General features: G+C 32.6%; 1 protein-coding gene across 4 annotated transcripts in view; it reads left to right on the forward strand.

Annotated features, from left to right (window-relative positions):
* LOC132698380 (papilin) overlaps positions 1 to 12,189 on the forward strand; it is a 149,643-nt gene that overhangs the window by 121,803 nt on the left and 15,651 nt on the right. For 3 of the 4 annotated variants that reach the window (XM_060664401.1, XM_060664429.1, XM_060664409.1), the window contains 6 exons: positions 1,998 to 2,264; positions 3,940 to 4,113; positions 4,750 to 4,962; positions 6,396 to 6,590; positions 8,366 to 8,563; positions 10,199 to 10,387. In XM_060664401.1, the coding sequence (XP_060520384.1) occupies positions 1,998 to 2,264; positions 3,940 to 4,113; positions 4,750 to 4,962; positions 6,396 to 6,590; positions 8,366 to 8,563; positions 10,199 to 10,387 (1,236 nt within the window). The remainder of the gene's footprint in view (positions 1 to 1,997; positions 2,265 to 3,939; positions 4,114 to 4,749; positions 4,963 to 6,395; positions 6,591 to 8,365; positions 8,564 to 10,198; positions 10,388 to 12,189) is intronic. The other variant, XM_060664418.1, reaches the window with a different exon arrangement.

Below are 12,189 nucleotides of genomic sequence, written 5' to 3' on the forward strand. Positions count from 1 at the left end.
AATCTGAAGATGAAGCTGATTTTCATTCATTTTCGCATACTTATAAGGTGAGATTGATAGAAAACAACGAACTTTGTGAAATTCCAATGTGGTATAAACCTGCAAAAAGGCTACAAAGTATACAACGCCGATTGAAATAGATGTTTTGAGAGTAGAAAGTCTCACTATGGCTTGGCTAAAACAACAAAGGTTTATTTACTTGCTGAGCTCAATATTAAGAAAATGTGCCCTATGTACAAAGAAAAATATCCTGATAAATTAGTTTGTTATCAAAAATATAGAGAAATATCCAACAGCACGTTTAATATTGCTTTTGTAAAGTAAAAATTGACGCATTGAAAAAAAAATCAAAGTGGAGATGATTGCAATGCACTGCAGTTACACACAGCAAGCTTGCAGTTGAAAAAGAAGTACATTTAAAAAAAGCAGACACCTTTTATAAACGCAAAAAAGCTGCTAGACTTGAGGTTCGAAAAGACAAAAGCAAAGAAGCTATTGTAATGGATTTTCAAAAAAAAAAACACGTAGACCATCTTTCGTTCTACATGTTCAACATACATGTCCTTTCGACCTCTGAAACTCTTTTCTATACTTATACTGAAGTTTCAGGAAAAAAGGGTGCTGATGATATTTCTTCACTGCTATGGGATTACATTTTTAATCATCTGAATTTTGATATCAAGAAGCTTACAATATTTTGTGATTCATGCTGTGGACAAAATAAAAATTTTGCTATGTTTAGATTATTACATTGTTGTTTATTTACTTATAGGCTTAACATAATCAAAATGGTTTTTTTGTTCGTAGACATTCGTATCTAGAATGCGATAGAAATATGGGTTGAGTGAAACAGAAGACGTACGTTGAACTGCCTCAAGAATGAAATGGAGTTAGGGATTCCCGAACAAAACCAAGCCCTTTTGAAGTTATTTCTTGTGAAGATCAGTCCATTTTTAAAAGTTGAACCCATTTTCTAGCGGATATCTATATGCCCAAGTGTCGTTTTCCTTCAAGAATTAACTATAACCGTTACCTCGCTACCTGAAAAGTGTTTTTTTGCTTCCAACTTTAGCTTATAATGGGCCTGTATCTAAAGCTAAATTTCAAGACCTACAGCATCTAAAAAGATTCGGTTCTCAAAAAGCGCAGAATTTTTTTACAGCAATACCACATTGATAAGATTACAATAATAGATTATGGACTTTCATCTTTATTGCCAAGTTTTTTTTGTATTGGAATCAAAATTTCTTTTTATACTTTTGCATTGACAATTTATATATTTTTTGTAAGTTGGCAATAATTATATTCCAAAATCCTATTTTTGTTTATCATATTCTAGAGTAGTCTAAATAAAAATCACAATTACTCAGAATTAAGTTTTTTGGACCCGTATCTTTTTTCCTCTGTACTCTTCATATGGTGGTTTGTTATTATTATTTTGAAAATTTTTGAAACGGATTTCGAGAACCTTGTTTTTTCTCATACAAAAAGAATAAAAAAATCATCTTTTCCATTTTTTTTTCAGTACCAAATTGAAATATTCGGAACGAAATTATAAAACCTACATATACATTTTAAGTTTGTCTCTCATCTCTTCATATAAAGATATAAAGCCATTTGGTACCTACTTTATTCCCCATAATTTTCATAACTTTTAATATTTTCTGTTATCTGATGCATTTCCCGATGCACATAATATTTGGACGTTTGAAAGTTTTGTGAAATTTTTAAATCGGTAAACCGATAACGTAGTAGATATTTATCGCTTTACCATAAAGTAAAAGGTGAATCAAACTGGAGATATTTAAATGGAGATAGACGAACACTAATATCAGTGTCTGGAGGTCTTTCATTAGAAACATAATGGTAAAAACCGAAAATAAATTTAGAAATAGATTCCTAGTATCGTTTCAGCGTAAAAATTAACTTTTTTTCAAATTGACACCTAAAGTAACGAAGAAGGGGGCAAGCCTTAGAATTCACATTTTCAAATATAGCCAAGGACACGTGCCACCTACCGGCCGATATTGGCGAATGCGGTAACTACGTCGAACGTTGGTACTTCGACACCAAGGATAAGCGATGCCGCCAGTTTTACTATGGCGGTTGTGGCGGTAACGGTAACAACTTTCAAGCAAGAGAAGAGTGCGAACAGTCATGCGAAACTCCATCGCAACAACCCGAACAGGCACCTACTCAACCAGCTCGGCCTACGGCACAACCTACTGCTCCTTACATTACTTCTTTGGCAGTCACTATCGAACGTACGTAGAACTTTTAAAAAAGTAATCTTACTGTTCACGTATGGTCCGTAATGAATAAGCCAAAAACCAACCGTAGATTAAACTCATGAATATAATGATATTGCGAAAAATATGCCTTATTAAAATGTCTTTCATTAGAGAGATACAGGTTGTTAAAATGTAGTTCTAGTAATTGTTATCTTTCTATATCTCAAGCCGTTTTTGAAATATAGACATGAAAACTTGGATTACTTATTACTCTCTCATTATTCTCATTACTTTTTTGATGATTTTTAAGTAAAAAAAAAGCTGTACTTCATTTACTTCTACAAAATACCCTATTTTCGAGATATTTGAATTTTAATACATTCACCTCCTACATGTTAAAAAATTGAACGTATTCGTCTTATAAAACCCGTGAATCCAAGTTTTAATGACTATAATTTCAAGAACTAAACCTTAACCGCATGTCACTAACGATTGACATTTTGCTGATGCATACTTGGCTATGTATATTATTATATTCACGAGTTTATTCTAGGATTGCTTTTTGGCGCATTCATTGCGGAACCAGGTATAGTAAATGGGGAAATTTTAACTGTGATCGTCAAATGACACTCAGCATTGCCAAACTGTTAAATTTCTTCGATTTAAGCAGGAAATTATGTAAAACTGTAAAATACTGGGTTTTATTGCCACCTGTTTGAATAATGTAACTTAAAATCAACTCAATAGTAAGTAATTAAATTGAGTTTATTAAAAAAGTTACACCCTGGTCAAAAACATAGATTTTCACACGTTCTTTGCTCAGTGTAAGTAAACAAGTAAATAATTGTTTTCTTTTAAATATATTTATTATTTATCTAACCGGCTACAGCAACTTTAAATTCCAAAAAAAATGGTTGTTTTATTGATATCATTTGTTTTTTGTTCAAAATTATTATGAAAATTTCATCACTTATGACAGTTTTATAAAAAGTATGTACGAAGGGGTAAAAATAGAAATAGAATTTTCAGAATTAGTATAAAGCTTCTTAAAACTAAACAAAATTAAATTAAAATTAAACGGAAAAGTAATTGATGGAGATACTAGACAAAAAGCGCTTGAGAGGTACCAAATTTACTCCGATGCTTTATTATTTCGTTCCTCAACCACCTATTTTCAACCTCCAGATCTATTAATGATCAGCATTATGCCATATTCACGTATGCCTCAATATTGCGTTCACAAATGTAGTGGAAAAGAGAGTGTACAAAGTAAGTATAAGTACAATTGGAATCTAACTCCAACAGTATCACAACATCTTAAAAGATTCGTGACATTGTAAGCTCTTATACATCCCTTTCAACAATTCCAAATCCTAGTCTAGCTCCTTTATCGAAGAGATATCCTTGTTCCAAACTTAGCACAGTCAAGTGTTCTTACTAGACACCGTAAGCTATGAAAGGTCAGTTATTCGAAATATTATTTTAAAATAACCTTCAACTAACCTTAAAAGATCAAATCCTGTTTTATCCAAAAGGACCTAAAACGGAGAATGTTAATTGTGGCATTAAATAAAAATAAAAGTGGTAGTGGTAGAAACGTTTAGACCCTTCGAGATTAATTGAAAAGGACAGTTATGACATAAAACATGGCAATAACTCCACCTACTGTGTAGGTAAACTGGGTGTTATCTTAATTCTGTGATTTTAGAAATATGTTCCATGCCTCCCGATCAAGGACCCTGCACAGAAAATATGACGGAACGTTCGTACTATGATAGAACCTACGGTGTCTGCAAGAACTTCACTTACGGAGGATGCGGGGGCAATTATAATAATTTTGCGTCAAGCGACGAATGTCTGCAGTACTGTGGTTATTCGCAAGGTAAGCGAATAATATTTTTAACTTGAGAGCACTTTTCTCATTTAGTTCCATAAAACAAAGCTTGGCCACTTGATATCGATGAAACTAAACTTTTCGATAACTTTTTTTAATCGACAGTAGAAATCGTGACAAACAGATATTTCATTATTCGTATTATTAAATGTTTTAGGTAGTTCTTCATTATCCGCTATTTTCTTAACGTTAACCACGGAATACCAAGTAGCGTATCAATTAAACTGGAGACCATATTACAAAAAAAAATGACCTTAAAAGCAGTTTAAACAGTATTAAAAACAAATTGGCTAACTTAACATTATTGAAGTTTTACATGCACACTCTAACCTCAAAAATTGGTTTGGTGGAAAAAAGAGTTGAAAGCAACGAGGAAATTATTACTGCTTGACGTTTCACTTTATAGAGACTATATAATGAAAATAGAGCTCCGATATGAAACATCTATTGAACTTTCTGAGAGTTATGTTGAAAAGTAAAGCTAAAAAATAATAAGAAAACGTGTTTATTTTCAGGCCCGGCACTTATCAGCCCACCCTCGTATATCCGCAATATAATTTATAAGAACCAACGTTATATTGATATTATGATATTATATTTCATTTAGCAACATTTCTGATTTAGATATTTGTTCGTTACCACCTGTCGCTGGGCCATGCGCAGGGGAATATGCGCAATTCTACTATGATCCTGCAAGTGACTCCTGTAGGGAATTCACATTTGGGGGATGTGAGGGCAACTTTAACAGATTTAACGATATCGCATCCTGCGAACAGCAGTGCCGAAAAACGCACTGGCCAGTTGCTGAGCCCATCCGAACTGATGCTCCACCCCAAGGTAAGCATAAAATGTACACAGTCGTATTTCCATTCAAAACTGTATAATAATAGCGAATAGCGTTTGCCTCTCTGAATCCCAGCTAACGTTTTTTGCAGCCTCAGATTTTATTATTAGGTAATGTATATTTATAAGTTTTTAGAAGTTTAGAAACATGAGCTTTTATTACAATTTTTAATTAAGACCAAAACATCTTAAGTTTTATAATATTGAATCCAAAACTTTTCCATTACTTTATAAAAAAAATCTTCGGTGTTGGTTACCTCAGACTTTCTTAAAGCTCAAAGCGTTCTTAAAAACATTATTGTTAAACTTTTACATTTGGGGTTTTACAGCTTACTCCGTAAAACCCATATACATCTCAAAGCATTTACTAAATCTTCTACAACAACTATTAATCCTGAACTTCAATGCACTTGAAACGTCTGTCAAAAATGGTGCTGTTTTCTCCAAATCTTCCGTTTACGCAATTTCAAGAACCAATTAATAAACAACCGAAAAGCGAGGCTGATTGCATAATTGACACTTGAAATTTGGGAACTAATAGTTTTTAATTGGTTTTCCAGTTACTTTTGGTTTTATAGGGGTTACAAAGGTTGTTATAAATGCATTTTTGATAATTTATGAAACTCTAAAACACCTAAATAAGTTTTATAGATGTTTCCCAGGATTTAATATTGCCAAAAAGTCTATAAGTTTTTAAAAAGCGAAGTTAGTCAAACATAAAAACCCTTATAAAAAGGAAGAATATCGCATTTAAGCAATCTTCCTGAAACTTGTATTGTATTTCTTTAAAAACATACGATTAAAAATCATCTGAATTTTAATTGCAAGGGCAAAATATAAAATTATTCGATAAATTTTTTGTTAAAAAAAAATTCAAAAACACAATTAAGTGGTCCTAGGAAATTTGTGATAAAGGTATTCTCATAATAATCTGGAAGTAAAAATCCATTGCTCTCAACTTTAGAGTAAAAGCGATATACGATAAGGACGCAAAATAAAAGGCAAGGTGAACCGAAAAGGGGGCGTTTTTGTTTAGTTCTTATAAAAACTGTAAGCAGATTTTATAACGGTATTGTCCTTATAAAACTTATTTGTGATTTATAAAAGTAACTTCTTAGTTACAACCAAATAGAGAGAAAAAGTTTTTTTTGGTAGCATATATATATATATATATATATATATATATATATATATATATATATATATATATATATATATATATATATATATATATATATATATATAATGCATACGTTCCCAGATTTTCTAAAATAAGTAATCGAAACGTAACCATTACCATTATAATACAAAAAATGTTAGTTGGGTTATTCGCTTTAAAAAAGAAATTACTACTTCACACACCGCACAAGCTATACGACATCGGGAATTACTTAAATGTGTTATATTTTCATCACTAATTAAACCAGCGCTCCCAAGCGACGTTGCCATGTGTTACGAAACCGTTAGTCCTGGAAACTGTTCGATGGAATATCCGGCATTCTATTATGATCCATCGACAGGAAAATGTTCCTCTTTCGTATATACTGGATGTCACGGAAATGAAAACAGGTTTTCCAGTGAGGAACAATGCGAAAGGCAATGCGGCGTTTTCAGGGGACAAGGTATACTGTTGCTCAAAGTATATTGTCTTGGCTTTTGACAGCAAATAACGCCAAATTAACCTGCCGACGGCAATTAGATATCTGCGCAGTCGGTATTAGGATGTTTAGATGTTTTAAAAGCAAATAGGTTAAATATTATATTATGTTTATTAAGGTGTGATAAAATCACACTTATTGGATTAATATTTATCATTTTATTTGTTATGACAACACGGTTCAGTTTTTCGTTTCACCTTTTGTAATCTGTATTTTATTCATCGCACTTTACTATTAAAACAGTCGGTGTTCCATAACGTTGCTTTAATATCCGCCACATAAAATACTCATAAAAAAGTACTAATAGAAAATACTATGACACAAATTATCGATAATTAACTATATAGGTAGGTTTTTATTCAAAGTTTAGAATCATCAATAAGAGCAATTAATTTTTTCAGCTCTCAAAAGATACATTATTAATTACACCTTTGAATTAAATTTGTTACACTAAAACTTAAATTAGATGGCACAATATATAATTCTTTGGATGAAGACATCAAATAGTATGCCCCATGTGGTCAGCTAAACTATCACATACATATTGTTTATTAATAAAATATGCATTTAACACTCCCAAAAGTTGCTCTTTCTTGAATTTTAGTTTTTATTTTTAATGAATTGGATGGACACTGTTATCTGGAATACTTTTTAAAGGATAATTTTGAAATCAATTTTTTAAAACTTCTGCACTTGTATCTTCATGTAAGTTCAAGTTAGAGTCTGCTCGAGAACCCTTAATACCCTTGACAGACAACAATAACAACAGACAACAATGCAGTAATTTGTTGTCCTTTATTTGAGGAAGCATTTGTCCGGAATCAACTCATCCTTTAGGTACTGTATCGTGCGTATTGATCTAAGGTTCATCTAGGTAACAAATACATCTGTTTTTCTACTCCCTTCTGTAAAATACCTAATTATACGCCGATCTAGCTTACGAAAAGAACATTTGCATATTTTATCACTTGAGTTTCATGTCCCACGGATCCGAGTCACTTCGGACAATTCCGGCATATTGCCGCACGGGTTTGGGAGCAATCGGATGTTTTCGGAGAGTTTATTCCACGGCTTGAATTGTGAAGGTTTTGTCAATTTTGGTGTTCATGTCAGTGAATGTATTCGTGTTGTTTTGCAAAAATGTAAAAACTAACCGCCGTAGAAAAATAATAGTATACAAACATTAGGTAAACTTTTTAAGTGACACATTTATTAAACACTTGCTCGGAAAACTCGTGACTCAAATGCCATTAACGACACTTGTTGCATAATATACTATTGCAGATCTGTACTCTTTAATTTACTGAATCTAATCAAGTTTCGAAGTGATCACTATGATCACTATTTTTTTTTCGTCCGATAATTCACCGTTAACAATTCTTTTATCGAGGATATTGGCGTTTGTTTAAGTAGGCAGTTTTTTTTCAACTTTTTGTTTAATGAGAAAATTCACACAGATTTTATTTTGCATTTGATAACAAGGGACTTAAGCTTTTTCGAAACGCACAGTAAAACGAGTTGTTTACAGTGTCACTGATACCAGTCGACACGTGGTGGACATCTACCTGTCTTCTCCCTTACCTGTGAATAAATTATTGATTGTAAAAAGAAAGTTCGTAATTACTTTTTGGGGTAGGGTCCGTTAAAAGCTAAGACGATATACTTTGAGACACACTATATATTATTTTTTCGTCACATCCAATCTCGCGACAGTGTCTAATTCTAAAATTTCCATATAGATGTTTGCAACATGGAACAGGATAGCGGTCCTTGCCGAGGATACTTTGTGAAATACTATTACGACAAAGCCGTCGGCCAGTGCGGTCAGTTTATATACGGAGGGTGTCAAGGCAATGGCAACAGGTTCAGTTCTCAGCAGGAGTGCGAGAACATTTGCGTGACGCATGAAGAGGCACGACCAAATTTAACCAGCACGGGTGGGTAGTCGTCAGGCATGCATTAGTGAAACAAATACATTTCGCATGCAAATTAACGCACGCTCATAAGTTTGGGTCAATTCTAAAGTTAATTTTCTCTCGAATTGCTATGAAACACATTTTTATTAAAATTTAAGTTGTAGACCTGTAGAGAGTATTAAAAGAAAAAATGGGTTCATTCTACATATTTGTAACATTCTGTGACAATTCCTATTAGGTGTCAAATACATGGCCCCATCTCTTCTCAGCATTTTGTTTTTTATTGATGCCTGTATGGGGTGTTTCCTCCCTTACTCCCTATAATCAATCGCTATCGACGACTCATACTTTGAACCAGACTTGTTTTAATTTGTGCTTGATCGATGCATGAGTACAAAGTTAAAATATACAATGAAATTGATTAAAAATATACGGCACACAAGACCATAGACTAGTTGAAAATCACAGAACTTTAAATTTTACGCAAACAACATTCTTCTGGATACTTATTTACCAATGTAACCATGTTATGATAATGATAACTATTAAAATCGCTGTATGAGAGAGGAAATCGTGCAAGATCTCTAGGTATAACATAAAATATTATGCCCATTGTTTCGGATGAGATAACTCCGTTAATAACGATCATAAAAAAGCAACCAATAACCATCAACCAGAACACAAAAATATATTTGTTGCTGGAAAACAAGGACCGCTTTATTTATGTATTTATTTATCTTAAAAAAGAGACCAATATTCCAATATTTTCTCCTATTCTGTAATGTAGCCAATTTGTTTTGAGTAATTATTTGATTCGGATATAAGTGCAAACCTTCTAGAGAAAGAAGCCTTATACTGTAGATGTTTAAGAAACTTTTTCTGATTAGCCTCCATACATTTTATATGCACTTCATAGTTAGGTCAGCATATTATAGAACCACATTACAAAACTGATCAGACATACGAAACAACACAATCCAAATCACATGTGCTATTTTTTGTACAATTTTTAGAGTATGTGGTCTCACATTATAAAACAATCTGTGCAATCTGGCGATGATACTTAATAACTGAGATAATCATCTTAAATTTCCGTAAAATGGGATTTTTCCTTAATTTAGCAACATACGAGTATTACGAACTTATACATACAGCGCAGTCACACATCATCCAAATCACAATTCCTCCTCACTTTTTTCGTCAGGGATTTTTCTCTCTACCAATGTCCTAGGAGTATTGATTCTATGCACCAAGGTTTCAATATTTCAATCATTTAAATAATTTCGTACTATTCGTGCAGTATGTGGTCTGGCATTCCTCTTGAAATCAGGCAAACTGGACATTAAATAAGTAAATAAGTGCGTAAGAAGGATGTGACTAAAAAACAAAATGCTGAGAAGAAAAAACTAAACATCGAATATAAAACTGACTTTTTTTAACACGCTACTACTGCTTTTCTTTAACATAACTAAATTTATATTTAATTGATTCTTGTAGCAACATTTCTGTAGATTTAAGCTACAATTAAAAAAATATATATCCACATCGAGTGAGCAGTTCGCGACAAAATTAATTTTGAACTGACCCAAATTTTAACTGTGCGTGAATTTCGATATGTCGGGGTAGTGTTTTAAAAACTGCTAATGTTTTTCCTAGCGATATGCCAGTTACCGGCGGATCAAGGTTCTTGTCCCGAAGCGTACCTTAAACGTTGGTATTTTGACAACACTCGCGGTGAATGCGTTGCTTTCATCTACACCGGGTGTGGAGGCAACTTTAACAATTTTAAAACTTTCCAATCTTGTTTAGATTTTTGTAAAGACTTTTTACCGAGAACCGACAGTCGTAAGTTGAACAAACGCTTCCATAATCCGCACAGCAACCATCAATTCACATCAGGATCATTTCACGACTGGCTTTTACGCACTTTAGTTCTAGGTCTTCTTTCCATTAATATGTCAGCATATACCACCCAAAATATTTAGGAAATTTTTCCATTTTTAAGTATAACGCTGCCATCTATTGGGCAAAACGTGCTATATATCTCAGGGAAATTTTAAATTTAATTTTTAACTACACGCCGCAAAAAAAAACTATGGCACTTATCAACCTTTTACCAATTAAAGCTGTGTAGGATTCAGTAAGCCAATCTAAAATTTCTAATCCGACCTCTTTAAGGTATCTGAAATATATGTCTCTAAAATGTGTCTCATATACCTGTCCTCAAGCATTGCTCCTCCATTATTCAACACAGCTCATTCTGTGCGGCCGTTTAATGAAATGCGTCCTACACCATAATAAAACCTGGACGAAAATTGAAGTTAAGTCGCATATCACATTCTAAATATCGTTCACCATCTCGTCTGTAAAATGGTATACGTCATTTAGAATGAAATGAGTAAATCCAGACTCGTCAACAAAACAGAACATGAGCCCGGTTGGTTATGGCCCAATTTACGTGTCGTTTGACAAACCTCAAATGTGTTCTGGTAAGATGAGTCACTGTTACCGCCACCCTGGCTGCTATTCCATTCTCCGCTAGCCTATCACGTACAGTTTGGCACGTACGGGTGTATTTCGCGCCATTTTTAAGTCATTTTTAAAGCTACTCAACAAATACAAAAAATGGTACATATAATCTTAAATCTATTTAATATTATTATGCATCTATGCGTTTATATACTTCCATATAAATATATATAGTTTAAAAACATTTGCATGTCTAATTTTTTCAATTTCTTTACTAATATGTTTCACAATTTAAGTTAAATGCAATTATCATTTACCACCTTCCGTGATAGGACAATTTTAAAGTACATATTTTCTATAACATTCTTCATAATTATGTAATAATATCATAATTTTATATAATTACATAAATAAGAATAGAAAATTTTACATAATTCAAAACGACGAAACTTGGTAAACCCGCCTCCAGTGCCACTTTGCGGTTGGTCTTCAAACAAATCCAGTCTGATTATCTGGTTGAGTTAATAGGACATTTAAGTTTCTCATATATTTTGGGTGATATATGAATGTTATTCGAAAAGCATATTAAAGCCTAGATCAATTTTTTAATTGCCGTAAAATTCAAGTTGAAACGTAACTGACATATTCAAATTTAAAATTTAATTTTAATTTAATTAAATTTATTTTTTTAAATGTACATGTAAATTGCGGGTTTAAATTGCAAAAGATAAATATTCATTCAATAGAAACAATATTAAACAATTACAACAGCAAAAAGCAGTTCTGCTTAACCTTTTATTCTAACATCTTTTTATGTTGTCAAACTGAAAGGTACTCTACTCTCAGTAATATTCATATTATTCAAAAACTTCGTGTACTACTGAAAAAACTGATATTCGATGACTGTATTTTAGATTTTGGAGCGTGCAGAACTTTTTATGCAGTTTTTTTATAAATTTATTAAAAAAAGTTTCCCATATGGTTCCAACTTATTGAGAGATATTGAATAAGCAACCTTCGGTTTACTTTATTAGAGTTCTCCAAACGATATACCCTTTTTACGACATAATCCGGTATTTAATTTTGGTAAAATTAACCGCAGGCCTACCTCGCTTGGATTTCTCTTTGTAACCCTCAATAAATAGATTCGCAATTCTACAATGACGTTCCAGATCCAT

This window comes from Cylas formicarius, unplaced genomic scaffold (assembly GCF_029955315.1).
Source record: "Cylas formicarius isolate icCylForm1 unplaced genomic scaffold, icCylForm1.1 PGA_scaffold_10__41_contigs__length_53128322, whole genome shotgun sequence".
Taxonomy (NCBI): Eukaryota; Metazoa; Arthropoda; class Insecta; order Coleoptera; family Brentidae; genus Cylas; species Cylas formicarius.